Here is a 19868-nt window from a genome sequence, read left to right on the forward strand (position 1 = left end):
CCGATCTGCTTCTCCCTGCTCTGCACAGCCTTCACTACCAGAAGCTGGTTCCTGGTGGTACTGGCTTAGGACCAGAGCAGCTTCTGCTCTGCCATTCTGCCTTGAATCCCATTGCCTCATGCCGGGGAGATGCCAGCCTGGGTTTGTTAAGCCATCCCTGCCTGCTTCTCTCTCATCGTTTCCTTCCATCTATCCCACAGACTTCTAAGACACTCAGCACAGCGAAGCTGGGTGCTGTACCACAGTGCTTGCCTTCAGGGCTGAGCTGATAGTGCCAATGGCTCATCTGTGTCTCATGCCAAGCTCAGGGTTGGCAGAGAATACGGTAGCTATGGACCCAGGTGGTGCAGAACTGAGGCTCTACCAGAAATAGCTTGGTTCAGGAGGCTGTGGGCTTGCAAGGTCTCTAAGAGGAAGGGGAGGGTGGACTTAGCAGGGACTCCTGGAAGTGACTAGGCTTCTATCCAATGACCATCCTTGTGAAGAGCCTCCCTGTGCCCCTATCCCTCTTCCCAGCACCCTCCCCCCCCTCCCCCTGCCTCAAGTGAAGGGAGCCAATCAGGGAAGACTCTTGGATCACAAGTTCCTGGAGCTTCCAGGATGTTTTGATAGTTTGTGGGATTGTTCAACAGGACATTTGGAAATCCTGGAAACTCCAGGGTGTGTGATCACCGTGGCAAGGCAGCTCACATGCCGGGTCATGTGACCTTCCCCAGGGAGGTGGGGGCTGTTATCAAGAGGAAACCTTCACTCAGTGCTTAGGTCTCGTGAAGGTCACCCAGGGGAACTAGTGTGACAGTTTGGAGTTGCTTCCTAAAGGATAGGGTGGAGGGGCTTGTCTGCTGCCTGTTCCCTCTGCTGCACCCGGGGATGTCCCAGACCAGAGCCCACAGCTGCCCTCCTGTTCTTCCTCCCCAGGGAATTTGCAGAAGCCAGCAGGGGTCTGGGCAGCTGTGGCTTCAGCGGCAGCAACAGCAAAGCAGTAGCCCTGGGAGGAAGGCCAAGGGTCTGGGAGCAAGCCACTTTCCAAAATAGTTTTCCCAGGGGAGCCAGCCAAGCCTCAGATTGTGACAACTAGGGCTTAAGACTCTCCCTTCCCTATGCCCTGCCACCAGGGGCCTGACCCAGTCTTTGGTTCCTACTGATGATCTCTGTGGCCTTGGCCAAATTCAACTTTCTAGGCTTCACCACCCAACGAAATAGGCTGTCCTGCCATACAAAGGTTCAGGGTGAACATGGCCCACAGGAGACTGGGAGGGCGTGTGTGTATATGGAGGCCGGGCAGTGATGACAGCAAAGGCATGTGGGACCAATGGAGGTGGCAGAGTGTAGAGTGGATACATATTAACAGTGTCTGACACACTGACAAGTNGTGGGCCCGATCCTGTCCAGTACCAGGGGTGAGCAGGGATAAAGATGGGGCCGAGAGGTTTACATNGCTGACCAGAAGGCTCTTGGGTATCTTCTGAGGTGGTAAAGGATGGGGTCTTAGAACTTTTCTTCTAGAAAGCCCCCAACAGTGTCAGCAATCCAAGGGCAGGTGAGGCAGGGACAAGAACTGGGGACCTGGGGTTCTGATTCTGGGTCTATCCTTCAGAAACCCAGTTTCTTGTTGGCTGCTATTCTTCCTAAGGCAATAGGGACAGGGGCTTTTCAGTTGAATCATGGGGTGACAAAGTGTGGTTCTNCAGGCTATGCCCACTGATTCTGACCANTGCACCTCCTCTCCTCTCTTCCCTTCCTATCCTAGGTTGTGAGCGGGATCGCCTGTCCTTCAATTTCTGTGAGACGCTGCGCCTGCTGGGCCGCTGCCAGCTGCCCACCATACGCGCTCAGTGCTGCCGTTCATGTCCCCCACTCAGCCGTGGTGTCCCTACCCGAGGCCATCATCGGGTGGCCAGACGGTAAACCGAGGAAGGCCACATCAGAATGCACAGACTGACCCTTGACACACAGACCTCAGTGCCCCACCACAGGCTGCGGTGGAGCCCTCCCGCTCCTCGTGTCCTAATGGTGCTAACCCCACCCCTGCACGGTGGCAGGCTGGGGACCCCCTTTCCTTTCAGAAAAGGTATTTTTTTATTCTAACAGTTTGCACATTTCTTATTATTTTACATAAATGAGTATCTACCCTTTCAGAGTGGTTTGGCCTTGTCTTTGGATNTGGAGACTCTCCAACGTGACCCTGCCNTACCTACCTCTTGTCAAATGGCTACTACCCCTTCCCCTGTTGGGAGTCAGAGCAGACAGCAGCTTCTCTGTTCCTAGGGGGCAAATCAGCACAGAGACCATGAAAAGCAGCCTAATATAGACACACAAGGTCCTGAAGGTGGTGGAGGTGGCTTCTAGGGAAGGGGTATCCCCAGAGGGTTACATGGTATGAGCAGGAAGGTCTTTGCAGGGGGGTACAGGTTGGCAGAGATCCAGGGAGTCCTGTTCACTGTCCCTGATGATTCTTCACCTCTGCCTGTTGAAGGTCCTCAGAGACCTGTGTTTCACAGAAATGGAGCCAGGTGTACTCATGCATCAGGCTGTCTTGTCTCCCATGGGGACTACCTGGGGCATGATAGTAGGCAAGGCTCAGATGTGCTACCTGAGAGCGGCTGGGCATGCAGGTACTTCNAAGAGGACCCTGGTTAGTGACAGGAATAATAATAACTAAGCCTTCCTCCCGGGCTTGGCCCCCGTCTGCCCCTTCCTTCTTCCTTCTGGCTGTGAGCCATCTTCAGTTTTCTGGACAGCATTATGGCCCCCCTCCAAGTTTGAGGCCCTGAGGTTCCAGGAGGGTACCTGTCCCATTTTATTTGCCAGAGTGAGGTGCACGTGGAAGCACGAAGGCANTTGGCTACTGAGAACATGGGCACACTGGAAGTCGCTCCCTGAGACTATGTAAGGGCGCCAGGGGGGTGGACCCAGTTAGTGCTGAGCCTGTCCCGCGTCTTGCTCTCCCTAGGAGTGGGGAGGGTGGAGTGGGGGTTGGCGCTCTCAGGAGTAAAGGTGTTTACGCAGCTCTGGGTTCCATATGCTCCTGCCATCTCATNCTGAAGTCAAACAGGTGAGAAGGTCACAGTGCAGGGAAGGGGACTGATCCAGGAGTACATGCTTAGGAGGTACAGGCTCAGTATAGCTCTTGAACCCCTACCTCCTATTCTGGGCTCCAGGTACACCCGTACATGGCTTGGTCAAAAGGTCAGGCAGTCTATCAGGTCACTCAGGAAAGCAAGTCACTGGTGGCTTGTGTGCATCCAGGCACTACCATGCCGAGCGTGGAGCAGCTTATTGGGTTTGTGCTTATTTGTGCCTGCAACAGCCCCGTGGGCCCAAAGAGGCCCCAGGGATCCACTCTGAGTAATGGCTTCCTATAACCATGCCTAATCCACTCCCCATGGCAACTCCTCACAAAGATGGGAGCAGAGCCATTTCCTTGTCCAAGACTCGGTACACAGCAGAGGCTAGCACTGTGGCAGAGCCCTAGGGTCCCTGACCCAGCTCTGGCCTCTGCCATTACTGTAGTGCTGTGTGGCCTTAGGAGCTCCCCTGGCCTTGCTGAATAAATCTGTCTCCCAAAGACCAGCAGCAGTGTAATAGGTCTAGGCCTACACTGAAGAGCCCTGGTTGNACTCCCCTCCCCCTCGTTGGAAAGACATTTGGTCCTAATCATTCTTGGTTTTTTCCAGAGATGTCTGGGGGAGTCCCTCATGGCGGCTGGGCCTGAGCTGTCCACACAGACAGGAGGCAAACAAGCCGTGACTCAGGCTGGGCATGCACAGCTGGTGCAAAAGGGTGTCTATCTCCCAAGGCGGGAGGTGTGGGGTGGGTAAACTGTTCCGGATACAGGCAGCATTTCACTTATGGCTTCAGCCTCTGCCCATAGTTCAGCCATGGTACTCAGGGCAACTGAGGCNTACCAGTGCCAAGAAGGGCACCCTGTCTCCCATTCCAGTGGAACCAAGAGAAGACACGTAAGAATCATGAGGCTGGCAAACTGGAGAAGGCCCTCATGTACAGCCCATACCACAAGACCATGTAGAGGCTTCTGTCACAAATGACTACAAATACCTTTCGAGGCAGAATGTAATACAAATTAGTTTATTTCTTCCTTTACAAGTCTACCATTTAACTCAAGGATGAGCATGGAAGCTGNTGTGATATAAAAAGACAGTCACTTGGCAGTGTGCCCTCAAGTCCCCTAGTTGTCCACAGGAGGAGAAGAGCCTCATACACCAGGCTTGCATCGAGCCTGTCTTCGAGGACTTTCCTGACCAGCCACCCACCCAGAGGTGGCTGCATCAGGACACCCACTGTACTGAGCGAGAGGGGTTTGTGCGGTAACATAGTGCGGTAACCTGACTGGGTACTGCCCAGAGTACTTCCTGTATCAACAGACCATAGCTAACAAACACCAGAGAAGTACATGCTGACCAGTGACTGCTGTTTGGGTGTCATCACGGCTAGAAGTAGCCCCCATGAGGCCACCTGGGAGAGCAGAGGAGAGGGACAGTCAAGGCTAAGAGGAAAAAGTGGCACAAGAGGGACCTGCAATCTGGGAGGCTCGGGTTGATATAAATACATACAGGAGAGTCATGCACACAAAATAGAACTTGTTATATAAAAGTTGTACAGGATCTAGAAAAACCTTAATATAAAATAGTCTATAAAAATATAAAATGTAGTGAAGATATAAAAGTGTCAACGGTTGGAATATCGGTAGGTCCCACCAGACGGGGCGCCAAGCGCAGGGTGCTCCTCTACTGTGGCACGTGCATTTGGACCACACGCTGGGGGCTGTGCTTTGGCTTTCTCAGCCCACNAGGCTCACCAGGCAGGAGCCATGCGTTGCATGCTGGGTAAGGGTTCAGATGAAAAGCAGCACGGTGGCTGGGAGGAGTCTGGAACCTCAGGAACACTGGAGGAGGGTAAAGCCAGTCTCCGTGACGAGGGAATGGGAGAAGATGGCTCAGTCACCGGAGCCTTGCCTCTGGGACAGGCATCTGCCATTTTGTCCCCAAACTGGAAAGAGGGCAAGCACTCCTTCTCAGCTCTGAAGCCACTGAGTCATTTATTCCAGGGATGAGAGCCTCTAAGTGTGCATTCGTGCATTCCCTTTGGGGCCTCTTGAGACTTTTACCTGAGCACTGATGCTAACTGCTTGAGAAACTAATGCCGTCTCTCAGGGAATGGCAGAACAGGACCCCGTGCATATTGGAGATTTTCGTTTCCAATNGCTGGGCTGGAACCCAGAGTCCCACACACCAGGCACATGTTCTAGCCATGTCCCCAGCATCACCAGGTACTTTAAAGATGCCTCCACCAGCACACAGGACAAAAGCCACCCGCCACTAAGTTTACACCAAATGCACACCTGGACTGGCATCTTCTGGTACGAAACTGACACGGCAACTGAGCCCTGGGGCAACCCTACCCTACGGTACCTCCTAACAGCTGTCCCCAAGGGTGACGGCCGGCCGGCCGGCACTTCACAGGGGTGGGGCATCTCCCTGCATTTGGTCTCAGGGAGGCTCTGGAATAGCAGTGAGACCACTGTCCAGCTCCAGACAAACTTACCGATNGAACCAGGCCTCAAACCACCGTCCCAAAGACACAAGGATGACATTTTTGATACCTGAAGATAGGCAAAGGCCATTGGCTAAATAGAGAGACCAGCTCCTTTTACATGGTAATAAATGAAGCAACTTTTGGAGAAGTTAAGCATAGTCTAGATACTGAAAAATGGACTCAGCCACTCAAGTGCTAGAAAGCAGACAGCAAAAACAGGAAAACGGGTCATGGAAAAAGCGCTTCTTGAAACTGTCTTGCTCTGCTCCGGAGTCTAAGTGTGTTTACACTAAGGATTGTTTCCAATTTTTCCCCAGGTAGTGTAAAGTAGTCCACTTAAGGCTGTTTCCCGTGTGTTCCCATAATACTGTGTAAGATGTTTTCTCATGACAGTCACCCATCAGCGATGCGTCAGGACTGAGCAAAAATAACNTTTCTTGTTCAGACCCTCTCTGGGCTTCAAGAAAGAAGTGTTCCAAGTCCCTAGAGTCTGCTATTCCAGAGGACACAGTGGCCCCAGATCCCTNTTGAAGACAAGATAATCCAGGCAACACAGAGACTAGAACTCACCACTCCAGGTGCTTCCAGATGCAGGAAGCTGGCAGTCAGCCCCACTCCACACCCAGCTGCTGGGCAGGAGAGATTTTAGAGCCCTGAATCCAGGAGCCCACAAGCCACAGATCTGAGAGTTTCCCATGTTCCCTTATGCAGGGCTGGGTCTACTGCAAGGTCCCTTTGGAATCCCAAGCCAGCCAGAGTTGGAGAATGGTGTCTACAAGTCAGCTCCCAGCTAGAAGAGTTTTCCACAGCAGCTCCTGGAGATGTGCTAGCCCCACTGCAAGCTGGGACAGACAGCTGGCAAAGCAGCTGGCAGTGAGAAGTGTGGGCACTGCTGCAGAGCAGAGGGAGTGCTGCAGTCTGAAAGGCTACATTGGAGAGCAGAGTCCAGAAGGGACTGCGGCTGGCAGTGCCAAGCCACCAGCAGAGGGCTCCCACGCTAGCCTGGGAGGCCAGTTCTGTGCTTGCTTTTTAAAGAGGTCCCTCTTCTTATGGTGACCTTGTGACCCTGGAAGCAGCCACACTGTGGCCCCCTGCACATTCCTCCACAGTGCTGCCCTTGGGTAAAAGAAAGAGCACAGGGAGATGTGGAACATAGTTTTTGTGGGGCGAAACACTCACACAACTGGCAGATGCTGTAAACAGGCCCTTGGAAACAGTCACCTGGTGAGTCACCAATCAGGCAGCAAGCATATGATGCATGTGACACGGAAATGGCTGTAAAGCCACCTGCCCCCTGCCCCGAAATGGGAGATGAGAAAGTGCAGCTTAGCTCTGGACATCTGCCCAGCAGAAGCCAGAGGCTGTAGATGTTACAATCTGACAGCTGATGTGCAGAGATGTGCCTTTGCTACTTTTGGTTATGAAGGAAGGCAAGAAGAGCAGCATCCTAGGGTGGGGATACATTCAAGTGTCTTCCTCCTCATCGCTAACTAGCTCGCCTTTGTCAGGGCTAGTGTCCCGCTCACGCAGGAAGTCCTCTCGAATGGCCTCCAGCTCTGTCAGCTCCAGCCGGACCTTCTCCAGGTGGTAGGCTCTCCGGTTCCGGATCTGGCGCAGGGGGAAGGGGTTCAGATCCCCAAAGGAGATGCTGATCAGCTTCCTGGTGGGACAAAGGGCAGAGATGAGCATCAGCAGAGCTCAGGTGAGCGCCCAGAGCACTGCCTAGAGACCAGAGAAGGGAGTAAGGGACATGTACCATGGGATGGGGGAATGTCACCCTGGGAACCCAGGCCCAGCTTATGCAGAGAGGCGGAAGGCACAGTGAGCTCAGACTCCATTTTGACCTGATTCTCCATCTGCACCCTGGAAGTGATGGGAGGTGTACTCTATATGGTTTCCTCATGTAGTAGGCACTAATAGCCTGGTGTTCGCTCAGTGATAGCAGGGGTCAGTGAGTATGATTCTCTGGAAAACTGTCCTGATACCAATGGACTAGGCATGGTGATGGCGTCAGATCCTATCTGCAGTGTGACCTGGGCCAAGATGCACTCTACAAAGGTACACGCAGCATTCAATGCACCAACTGGCAACAATGTCTTAGGTTTGTAATACTTCAGCTACTGGACAGTCTGTAGTAAAAATAGAGCTAGGGACTGTCTGCATGCCTGGCTTTGCTTTCCAGCACTCACAGGTCAGTTGTATTGGTTCCTGGGTATCACAGAAAGACAGAGCTTCTTTTATGCCAAGGGATAGGTCACTTCCCAACTGATTCTGCCAGGCCTATGGTCTTGCTCCCTGATAGCAGGGGCTCATTCCCTCAGCCACCTGCTGCTCCAAGGCCTGAGCTCCATTTAGCATGGGTGTATAAAGGATATGCACCTTTCTCATCTTTATATTCCAACAGCTTCTCTTGTAAGGAAGTGAAAAGGGGAGACTGGCCTGCCCTCTTTACAGGCCAAGTTCGTCATGTGTTCTAGGACAAGGCAAGTACCGGAGGTTAAGAAAGGCCCGACGAGGCCCAGCTGTGTCTCAGGCCCAGCCTTGTGAGCTAGCTGGGGTATGTCACTGAGACTGGGACCCAGGAGTTCACCACTGTCCTTCCTCTTACATGAGCCACAGGCTCTGTAAGCCAGAAACCTCGGCCCTTGCTTCAGAAAGTGAAACAGGGGATACTGAATTATTCCTTTACTTCTCTAGTTGGAAAGAGCCAACTGCAACATGGCCCAGGCTGCAAAACAGGAGAACCCAGACACTGGCCTTGAATGCCCAGCCTCTCATGGACCCTGCAGCCACCAACCAGTTCAATCCTGCATCATCCAGTCAGTGTCTCCTGAATGCACTTGGCTATGGAAACGCCTGAGTACCTTGTAAGACCTGCCTACTCTGAGGAACTGCCTAACCTCAGACAGTTAGTATGGGCAACTCCTTAAAATACTGAAACTCCAGTGTGGAGGTGGGACAAAGGCACCAGCAACCTCAGCAACCTCCCAGGAGGTGGGAGGGTGCAGGACAGGGGGAATGGGACCAGGACCTCACGCACATATGGGGAGCTCTTGGTCCGTGGCCTTGACTTTCTAAAGCGAAGGGGAAACTGCATCATGAGCCATTCACCAGGGGGCGCTGTAGGATCAGGCAAGATGGAAGCTGCCTTGTTCTGTCCAATGGTGACAGGAAGCAGAGGAGGAAGATTTATCTCCAGGCAGCCCTGACCTCCCCCTTAAGAGTGTCATGGTGAGGCAAATCCATCTCTGGAACCAAAATGCTCTCCACTGTCATGTGGGAATTTATTCAGTTATTCTTAATAATCTTAACCAATGCGGCATGAACACAATCCTCACCCTGAACCTTTCACCAGTCTTGCACAGCAAACACTCTCAGATGCCCTTTCTCACTGGGCACAAATCCAGTTAGTCTTAGTTAGGCACTAAGCCTAAAGCCATCTTGAAAATGTACTCCCTACGAGAAAGATCCTAAAAACAGCGACGACCTCCCAGAGACCTGGTATAGCTTCCGCCAACCACTTCCGCTGCCAAGGTCTACCCCAGCTGCCGGAACCAGAGCAGCCACTAATTGTGGCCTAGGGAAAATGGCAGCCCAGACAAGAAATAGCCACGTGGCCGGAGGTGTGTGTATGTATACATGTGGGGAAATGATTCATGACTCCCGTTCAAGTTGGAAACCTAGGGTTCTTCCAAGTTCAAAATCCCTAATCTCTTCCATCTGTCCCACTTTTCTCCACCTCTCAGGACACCCCACTCCGGGCCACCACCTTTCCTCCTGGAGACTTTCAACAGTCACCACCTACCCTCCCAGTGGTCGGTCCTGCCTCAATCCTCTTATCTTTCAGTGACATTCTGTTATGATTAGAATGAAGCTAAAATTCCTGAGCACAGCCTAAGGAGCCAGGCTAGGATGTAGCCATGAGCCCCAGCAGCCGGCACAAACTTGGTGGCCCCTCTCGTTGTTCCCAAACGCGTTTCCTCTGAGCACCTCTGTGCCCCAAGGCATCCCTGTGAGGCACGGCTTGGGCTTCCTCACACTACGTGCCTGTGTGGATCAGGAAAGGCATGTTCCCTCGGGAAACCTCAGCGCTCAGGGCTGTCTTTTTATCTACTATCTCACTCCTGTAACAGGCCCTTCCCATTTCTTTCTCTAGGAGAGAGCACCACGGCACCCTGGACAACCCAGAGTCTGAGGAGCCCGTGGACTCACCTGGCATCGAGGATAGTGCGCGTGAAGTAACGCAGATACTTGAATATGGACATCGAATCTTGCAATTTCAGGATCTCCTCTTCCTTATATTTAAAAAGTGCCAGGGCAAAACGGAAAATAACCTGCGGGAAAGCCAGGGAAACGGTAATTGCACGAGGCTGGGCTTTGAAGTTCTCCCTGGGGCTGGCTAGAGGAAGTATCCTGAGGGCCCTGCCCTTGGGTGGACACCTGAACTGAAGGGCGACTTCCAGGACTGGACCAGGCCCTTAGGTACAATTAAACAAATACTTGTGGTTTCCGACAGTTCAGCCCAAGGCAGACGTGTTCCTAGGAAGTAAGGTGACTGACTTGTGGAATCCTTTCACTTTTGGCTAACTAACCTTTGTAGTCAACAAAGAAAACATATCCAGATACCAGTTTTACATAAGATCAAAACCTGGGCTTTTTTGACTGAAAATGTGAAGCTGCCAACTCCAGAGCCAGGCATAGTCTCAGCTGGTGAACAGGGTTCTGACCGCCTTTTCAATATAAAATAACAGTGGATTTTGCTGATTTGTTTTGGGGGTACTATGGGGAACTAGGGGGGTAGTGAACTCCTGGTGATCTTACAAGTTCAGGCAGCTTTTGAACAAACTGCTATCTCCACATCTAAGAGCCCTGAAGGGCTACTCTAGCCTACACTGTATGATACTTAGTAAGTGGTATTTATAGGGTTAAATTGTTCATGGTTCTCTTCACCTATGGCCCAATAGGAGCAGCGTTTATGATTCTAGGTGAAAGTTCTTGTTATTAATGACAAATTAGACTATAAAAGTGGTAATGCTTTGTGTTGGACACTGAATCTGCATATGGGGTGATACTCAACTGCAGAAGGCCCTTTTGAGTGGTCATCTGGTGTTACCCCAATGCTACCCATGGACCAACCTTTGATCCTGCAATGCTAGGCTAAATCTATAATGCACTTGCATACATGCAGAGAGATGAAAAGTCCCATGAGAGCTGGGTGTAGCTTTTTCTGAAGCAGCAAGAGAATGGAAGCAACCAAAGTGGCCACCATTGGGGCTATGGTGCAGGAGGAAACTCCAGTGAGTTACGAAACAGGTTCTCTATGCGCTGACACAGAACTAGTTCCAAGATACAGTAAAGTTAAAAGCGACGCTTAAGAAATATGTGAAGGTTCGATGCCCTAGTGTAGGGGAATGCCAGGGCGGGGAGGCAGGAGTGGTGGGTGGATGGGGAAACACCCTCAAAGAAGCAGGAGGAAGGGGGATGGGTTAGGGGGTTTCTGGAGGGGAAACCAGGAAAGGGNATAACATTAGAAATGTAAATAAATAAAGTATCCAATAAAGAAAAAAAGAAACATGGAAGACAACATATAAATTGAGGAGACAGACTGTTTTCCTACTATATTTTCTTAGTTATGTTTAGTTTTTATTTTTACTTAATTAATATTATTTATTTATTTATTTATTTAGTGAATGTTTGTCTATAGAGGTCGGAGGGGCTTGCTACGTTGTCCCACCAGCCACTTGTTTGTTTATTTTTGGTGCGCTGTGCTATGGTATAGTGCAGTATTGGGGGGCGGGCAGGGACTGAACCTAGAGGCCTTGCATGAGCACAGCAAGTGCTGGCCCACTCAGCTACTGAGCATCATGCTAGGTTACTCTGTGACAGGCTCTCCCTGGGAGCTACCATGCCTAGCTTCACGCTGAGGGTCTTCACGGTTGAGCATGTAATTGCTGCTTCCCAAGGCCTGCAGGAGCACATCACAGGGAGGTACGTTTGGTGCTGTGGTAACCTCACAAGCTCCAGGAGAATCAGCCATTCTGCCACTACTGACACAGCCTGTCACAGTCCCACGAGTGCGTATAGCTGCAGAGCCCACTCACCTTTGGTCCCTCATAAAGGAAAGAGTCCCATATTTTAAAGAGGATGTCGCTGACAACGCTGTCCACAAATACCACCAGAAACCAATTGAAGGTGATGAGGGTGTAGTCCACTTTGTACTGTTCAAAATGGGTGTGCAGTCGAGGCAGCTTCTCACTCATGAGGTCTCTGAACACCCGCTGGTCCACCTGGAGAGGGCACAGAGGGCTGAAAGGCCTGGGGTCTGGCAGGGCCCGAAGCAAACAAGCCAGAACAGCTGTGCCACCTGAGAGCAGAGGGTGGAGCCCGTGGGGGACGTGCAGCAACACAGCTCTTCTGGATGTCCATGTGGGGCACATCATAGAGCCAGGCTGCTCTGTGTCTCAAGAGCAGCTGACCTCAAATTCTGCAAGGCCACTATGTGTCATTCTCCCTAGGGTATGGGGAGAAGGGAATAGTCTCCAGCCTGAAAGCAGCTCCTGTACTCAGCATCTCATGTGCAAGCAGGCTAGTGGAAAAGAGCTGGTAGGTTGGTGTCAGCTTGCCAACACTCCTATGAATACAGGCAGTCTTAGATGCATGAGCGCCGGACAAGAAATAGAACATTACTGCTCACACCATGCAGTGAACAGGTTTGACAGGGCAGGGTGGCAGAAAGAACACTCGAGTTAGAGGATCCCAGGTGAATCCGAGTTAGTTCCACCTACAAAGGATGTTCTAAACAGCTCTGTACTCTTCTGAAGGATAGGCAGAGATAGCTGACTTACCCACTGTGCTGCTGTGAGCATTAAAAGAGACATGTAAACTACTGCAAGACAGACTAGCCACAGGGGGCTATAGCCTCTGCATGTTAGATCAGGCAACTGGTCAGTGCTGCCAGTGTCGGGCAGAAGGCTAAACAGGGTTCAAGGATGACCTACAGGATGGGAGAGGTGAGGCGGGCAGCTGCACAAGTGGATTAGCATAACTGTGGCAGGGATTGGGCTTCTAGGAAGAGGGCTGAGAGGCCACACCAAGGAGCTTTCCCTACTGTGGGGACCATACAAAGACACCCCCCCCCCATCTCCCTCTCTCTCTGTGTGTAGGCAGCAGAAACAAGCTTCAGAGAACAACACTCAGGTAGCACAGTGGACTCATGCATTTTCTTCACGTCTAATCAGTTTTATTTGACACATGCAAAGATTCATACCAGTCTGCAAAACCAGCTTCTCTATCCCTAGTCTGCAAACAGCAGAGAAGAAAGGAGAAGCATTGTAAGGCTTTCAGGAGGGTGCCCAACAGTGAAGCCTGCTCTCTAGATCCATCCTTCTAGCTGCAACAGGAAGACTAGACTGGACGGCTGAGGCCCCCCTGGCCAAACTGATGAAAATGGAAAAATGGAAGTGGGTGTGCGGAACTTTACTTGACGGTAACTGCCAAAGGAAACTCAGCTTTGTGTGAGTGGGATGAAAAGCTGCTCAGAATACCCCACTTCTGAGCCTGGCACGGAGAGGCCAAAGATGTGGCATCTGAGACAGGGCACAGGAGTGGACTGGAAAGAGGAGAAGCAGCGGTGCCCCAGGGCACCTTTAGGATGAGACCCCTACAGTGAGAGGTCCAATGGCGAGAAGGGGGTGAAGAGAAGCACAAAGCCAGGCCTGGAGGTCAGGCTCTGGTCTGTTCGTGCAGGGACCATGGGGTAGGACACCCTCTCTAGGGAAGCTGACGGGGAAATCAACTGGATGGCCACTTTGGAGAACAGTATGGCAGCTTGCGGGTACTGAAGGTGCTTATATGGGGTCTGCCCTGGAGGACACTGCAGACTAATCTGCAAATCTGTCAACTGCATCCCTGTGCTGGTTAGTTTTATGTCAACTTGACATAAGCTAAAGTCATCTGCTAGAAAAGAGCCTTGATTGAGAAAATGCCTCCATAAGATCAGGCTGTAGGCAGGCCTGTAGGGCAGCGGTTCTCAACCTTCCTAGTGTCGTGACCCTTCAATGCAGTTCCTCATGTTATGGTAACACCTCCCCCAACCACAAAATTATGTTTATTGTTACTTCATAACTGTAATTTTGCTACTTGTATAAACTGTAATAATTTGCTTTTTCTGATGGTTTTAGGTGACCTCTGTGAAAGAATCATTTGACCTTCTCCCCTCTCCCCAGTGGGGTCATGACCCCCAGGTTGAGAACCACTGCTGTAGAGCTCGTTCTCAATTAGTGACTGATGGGGGAGGGCCCAACCAATTGTGGGTAGTGTCATCCCCAGGATAGTGGTGCTGGGTTCTATAGGAAAGCAGGGTGAACAAGCCACGAAGAACAAGCTAGTAACTGGCACTTCTTCACAGCCTCTGCATCAGCTCCTGCCTCCAGGTTCCCACGTCCCTGCCTTCCTATGGAGATGCAGAGTAATGTAGGGCTGTAAACCAAATAAACGCTTCCCTCCTCCAGTTGCTTTGGTCATGGCATTTCATTACAACGACAGTAACCATGACTAGGACAGCCCCAGTTAGTCAGGACTACAGGCGTGCGCATGACTGGGATTCCTGGGGTACTAACACAGCTACAGTCTAAGCAGATGCTAACACTTGACAACATTATCCTAATTATCCTAATGACAGACCAAAACTCTGATGATGGCAACTATTTGTTGAAAGTTCTATTTTTTTAAAAAAATAATCCCTATTGGAATTTTAACTTTTTAAAAGGCAAAGCGAGGGATGGGCAGTGGTGGCACATGCCTTTAATCCCGGCACTTGGGAAGCAGAGGCAGGCGGATTTCTGAGTTTGAAGCCAGCCTGGTCTACAGAGTGAGTTCCAGGACAGCCAGGGCTGCACAGAAAAACCCTGTCTCAACCCCCCCGTCCCTCCCAAAACCACCCCCTCCCCCCAAAAAAACCCAAAAAACACCAAACGAAACCAAAAACCAAAAAGGCAAAGCTATAAACTAGCAGGCATGGTTGTGAACACCTATATTCCTTTCACTTGGGAGGTTGAGGCAGGAGGATATGGAGTTCTGGGCCAGTTACACAGCAAAACCCTTTCTCAAAAGTCCAAAAACAAATGAGTGAATAAATAGCTAAAAACAGTGTTTTAGAAACTAATTCTCTACACTATAAATGTACTCTAGAGTTGACAAAGAACAACTGATTAAAATGCACATTTGCTTTCTAACAAGAGACAAACTCCGAGGTACAGACTGCTGAAATGAATATCATTTTCTCGAATACTTAAGAAACAAAAGTGCACATAAAAGGTTGTAGGGCCCGCCTCACCTCGCACCCACGTCTACCTGCCTGTGAAACTCAGGTTAGATGTAAAATCCCGAAAACTATTTTAAAAGCTGTCAGAGCATCCCATGGTTCCCACAAGTTGCCTATGAGGTCAAGCATCTGCCTCAGTTCCCTCCCCTGAAGAGTGCTGTCCTGACAGATCATATCTTCCCTCAGCACTCAAACAATGACACATTCGCCAACTCTTCAAGCACTGCAGAAGCTGGAAAGGAGCAGAGATGGCCATCTGACGACATCTGCAAGAGCAGGATATCCACCTGGCTTTGAAGTGGGAGAAAATCTGTGTACGGATCTCTTCTCCCAAGTAGGTGGCAAGACAGTGCCTCACGTGAGGCTGTCCAGGGGTTGGCAGAGGGCTGGGCATGGAACAGGCTGCCAAGGAATGCCTGCCCAGGCCTCTCTTATCCCTCCTTCCCTGAACACTGGAGGACATGGGATAAGTGTGTCATTCATTAGTGTCTGCAATTCCTGGTGAGATCCTGGCACACAGCACACAGTCCAAAGATGGTAAGGTGGGAATCCTGGCCAGCAGCTGGGTCACAGTAGCAGCAGGTAGCAGGCTTAGGGCTCTGGGATCTGGCGAAGCCTGCCCTGGGACTGACTCAAGCTTATTTTAGGAGCAGCACACAGAGATAATGGAGATCATGAATGTGTTCTAGGCACCTGAGAGAAGAAACTAGCACCAACCTCAGGGTGTAAAGGAACCTGACGACATGTCCCGGAGTGTTCAGGGACAGCAGCGCTTCGTTTTTTCTATTCCCAAACTGTGAGTCATCTGAGACTTTAAGTTGGAGCCTGAAGGGCTGCTTTCAGGTGCCGTGAGCACACAGAGCACTAGCCACTGGATTTTAAGATCCCACCCGACTGAGAGCACTGCCTCACCCCCTTGTAGTGCATGTCCTAGCTTACAAACTCATGCTGACAGGGATGCACCTCACAGGTAATCAGAAAGGGAAGAGATCGCCAAGAGACCTGGCGAGCTTCTCTCCGTGTCCATGGACACTCGTGCAGCTGTCACAGGGACTGGGATCTGGCAGCTGTGGGAAGGCCAGAGCTCAGCTTCGCACAACCTTCCAGTGACATTTCCACTGTGGAAAGAGGGGTGCAAGCTTAGGCATGGCGACTCAAGGGCTGAGTCCAATCCCCAGCTCAGCCCCACAGCCACTGCATCATCTTTTGGCATGCGTCCATGTACCATGGTGTGGAGATGAAAACTTGCAGGAGTCAAGTCTCTCCTTCCGCTATGTTGGTTCTACAGATTAAACGTAGGTCTTCAAGTGACTTTACCCAGTGAGCCATCTTGCTGTCCCTAGGCAACTAACTGGCCCTGACTCACTGTCTTTGGCCTTCCTTTTCTCCAGAGCCCAATGGGGGACAGGAAAGCTGCTACATGGTATGACTGACCAGGCTCACTAAATACCAGTTCCCATTTCTGGTCTAACAGTAGCTCCTGAAGGTGCTGACATTTCTTTGGAATGTGCTGGACATCCTAAGATAATAGAGCTGTGGCCCAGATGATACCACCAATTAGCTAGAGGATAGATAAGCAGGCAGGCAAGGGTTAATCCAGCTAGGTAACAGTCATCACAGGCAAGGGTGGCAGGCACTGAGGAGCCCCTCACAGCTGCCCTGGGAACACAGGGAGGCAGTGTGGAAGGGCAGGTAGATTCTGGAACTGACCTGGAACTTTCTAGATGAGCAGGGGATGGTGTTCTAGGAGAGAAGTCCCACAAACAGAGAAACAGTGTCCTGTCACTAGAGGGTGAACTGCATCCAACAGCTTTATGGGTGGGTGGAAAACAGTCCAGGAGCCCAGGGGGCTATAGCCTAAGTGGAGCAGGAAGCAAGGACAGGTGTAAGAAGGTATGCAAGGTTTGCTGTGAACTGGGGGAGGCAGCTGTGGCACTCACTGCTGTGGTTGAGAGACAGGAGGAGTCTGAAGTCATGGCAGCCAGGACACAGAGAAAAGGGCCAGGACAGCAGAGAAGCAGGGAATAGTACTAGGGCAGTCCCAGGCCCACAGGGAAGTTCCCAAGGCCAGACCAGGTGGGGACAGATGATCCAGCCTCTTCCAGCCCATACCACCCTACTCTGACCCCTGATGTCAAGATCTAGGGTGTGAAACGGAACATGAACCATTCTGATCCTGATTGGGAGGTGACCGCCAGTCCTGCAGCTGCTCTTTATGATCCATCACTGTCTTGTTCTCAGAAACCAGGGAAAGGCAAGGCAGGGCACCAGGGAAGCTGCTCGTATGGTTCCTCTGACAGCTGAGAGACTCTGCTTCAACTCTTGCTTCTTCCCCAGGATGGAGTCCTACCCAGCCTCCTTAGCAGCCCTCTGTTGCCCTACAGGCACATCTCCAGGTGTGGCCTGCGTTCTGGAAGGCCTGAGGTAACATAATAGGCGCCCCCCAGCATCTTTGCTCTGTGACAGACTGCCAGGGAGGGCTGTCTCTTTGTGGTACCCAGTGAGCTGAAGAAGCTGACACAGTCCATTCATGGAGATCAGTCACTGCAGTCATGTATATAAGCTGCCCCCAACCCCTGCCCGTTAATTCAGGTCACATGACAACTATGGCTCTATGCCAGTGACCAAGACAAAGTATTTTTAAAAGTACCTGGGATCCTAAAAGAGTCTTTGTGTAATAGTCTCGGGGCATGAAGACTTCCACGATGGTAACGAGACACCAGAAGGCATCTTCTTGTTCCAGGTAAAGGAGAGCCACTGCTACCAACCTGTGGGCAGACAGGGACTAGGTCAGTGCTGGCTCTGGCTCCTGCCTTCACCAATGGCTGCATCTCCTGAAGCCATTTTCTCTAGAAGTCAGAGTGATTTCTACTTCTCTAGTGAAGAAAGATAAGTATTTCTGGGCAAGGGACGAGTCCTCTAAAACTTGGGGACAAAAGTTTTGATCCTGTCATTTGGTTTTTACTCAAAGTTGAAATTATTTCCCAATGAAATCATCTCCCTGTGATCCATCAGCCTCACTTAAAGAAATGTTTCACTCTTACATTTTGCTAATGCAGCTAGCTCTTTGAGCTCATTGCTTAGAATGTTTAATTAATCCTTTAATGTCTAAAGAATAAGGTGAATGTGAGAGAGTATGAGGAGGTTTACGGATGTGATTTCACCCACTATCCAGCTGCCGCACTGCAGGGAAGAAACAGAGATGCACAGGATCCCATGGGAGGGAGGGAGGGAGGCCTTTGGAACTGCCTGAGGTGTGCACATGAGGCAGGAGAGGCGCTCACACACACCAACTGCTGTGTTGTTCACAGTGGAAACCTGGCTCCAAATATATGAACCCTGCCACAATCAAGAGGCGGTTGGTAATGACTACTCCCAGTTTCAGAGTAGGCTTGAGCCCGGGGAAAGCACAACTGAGGCTCATGTCTGGGCGAGTTGGCAAAGTTTTGAACAGAGGTGCGTGTACTGTGGATGCAGCTCAGTGGTATGGCGTTGTCTAGAAGTTGGCCTCAGGCCTTGGGCCCAAACCTCAGCATCACAAAATGGGGTAGGGGATGCAGGCTGACTCAGCGGCAAAGAGCTCTTCTGACTGTGCCTGATGCCCTGAGGGCAATCCACAGAAATGGAGCAGAGTTGAGGAAATGTCCCTCTGCACTTAGCTGACACAAGAACTTCTGCTTATCTGCTTGAGTCAGAGGGAAAAGATTCTTGCTCAGAACTTGCTCTATTTTTCTTTGATAAAAATGAAAGAAATCAGCAAACAACCTCAACTTGAAAAACAGAACCTGAGTAGGAGGCGGCAAGGGGATGACCTCAGTTTCCTAAAAGGGATGAGGAGTCGGGAAGGTGACACCCGGGGGACAGTTACACAGACAAAATAATCAAAATAACAACCAAATAATCAAAGGTACAGCCCCTGAGGAGGCCAGGAGTGGGGTGCAAAGTCCAAAACAGAGACATGAAGACATCATTTAAACGGAGGCTGAGCATGATAAGCACAAAGCCAGAAGAGACAGCCCTTACACTAAGGAACTGGGCATCGGAAGGCAGGGACATGTGCCAAGGACTCTGAGGGAAAGAGCTCCCCACATCCATTACTAAATTTCAGAAGCTTCAACAGCACAGGAGTGTGGCCAGCCAGAGCTCTCAGCACCCACAGATCCACAGACCTGGCTCCAGGAGGGCACCGGTTAGTCTTCCCGGTGGTGCCCTGGCCTCAAGGGTCTCAGCTTCTCGTATGTTTCAGCCAGTACAGTGTGAGCTGTGGCTTTAAGTAAAACCAGGACTGCTTTAGGCTGGTTTTGGTTTTTAAATGCAGACTGTCTAGGAGAAGCTGAAGTCCTTTTTCACCTCCCAAGAGCAGAGAGAACTACCCCATCCTTGAGGACGGAGAAGTCCTGGGTAGAGAGAACAACCCTGTCCTCACTGACGACAGCATGGCTTCCCGGTAGCCATAGGGCTTCATCTGCGTTTTAAGTAAATGACAGTCCAGCTTGAAACCTTCCCTCCCATAGTTCTCCCACTGCAGACACACAGCTTACCTGGGGGGTGGGGTCAGGAACTGGCATGGGTCAGGAGCATGAAAGCCCTGAGCAGCCAGACTACACGCCAGCATTCAAACCTCGGGAACACACAATTTGCTTATGGGAGATCTGCTCAAGTACACACAAGTATTTCATATTTCCTCCATTCCTTTTTGAGGCGGGGTCTCACTATATAGCCTTGACTGGCCTAGAACTCAATGTATAGACCTAGGCTAGCCTCAAACTCACAGAGATCCATTTACAGTGCTCCCTTTATCTTTCTGACAAGCCTGGGAAGGAATACGAATACACCAACTGCAGTGAGATCAGAAAGCAGACAGAGGTGAAAGAGGAGACTCACAGCAGGAAGCTGCTCCCAGGCCCCAGAGCAGAGGAGATGGGTGGGGAGCAGGCTCCCGGTACTCCCAAAGCCTTGTCCTGGCCCAGCACACAGAGCTCAGGATGAC

The 19868-nt window shown here is 51.0% G+C and overlaps 2 protein-coding genes across 2 annotated transcripts in view; one reads left to right on the forward strand and one right to left on the reverse strand.

Annotated features, from left to right (window-relative positions):
* Positions 1 to 2378, forward strand: part of Adamts7 (ADAM metallopeptidase with thrombospondin type 1 motif 7) — a 38247-nt gene extending 35869 nt beyond the window's left edge. Inside the window, exon 22 of the mRNA XM_029481977.1 lies at positions 1751 to 2378. Coding sequence (XP_029337837.1) covers positions 1751 to 1908 — 158 coding nt within the window. The 3' untranslated portion in view covers positions 1909 to 2378. The remainder of the gene's footprint in view (positions 1 to 1750) is intronic.
* Positions 2379 to 4079: 1701 nt separating this feature from the next.
* The window catches only part of Tbc1d2b (TBC1 domain family member 2B), a 69158-nt gene continuing 53369 nt past the window's right edge, over positions 4080 to 19868 (reverse strand). The window contains exons 10-13 of the mRNA XM_029481978.1: positions 17529 to 17646; positions 11658 to 11843; positions 9769 to 9890; positions 4080 to 7216 (exon numbers count right to left, since the gene is read on the reverse strand). Coding sequence (XP_029337838.1) covers positions 7021 to 7216; positions 9769 to 9890; positions 11658 to 11843; positions 17529 to 17646 — 622 coding nt within the window. The 3' untranslated portion in view covers positions 4080 to 7020. The remainder of the gene's footprint in view (positions 7217 to 9768; positions 9891 to 11657; positions 11844 to 17528; positions 17647 to 19868) is intronic.

The sequence above is a fragment of the Mus caroli genome, chromosome 9, assembly GCF_900094665.2.
Source record: "Mus caroli chromosome 9, CAROLI_EIJ_v1.1, whole genome shotgun sequence".
Taxonomy (NCBI): domain Eukaryota; kingdom Metazoa; phylum Chordata; class Mammalia; order Rodentia; family Muridae; genus Mus; species Mus caroli.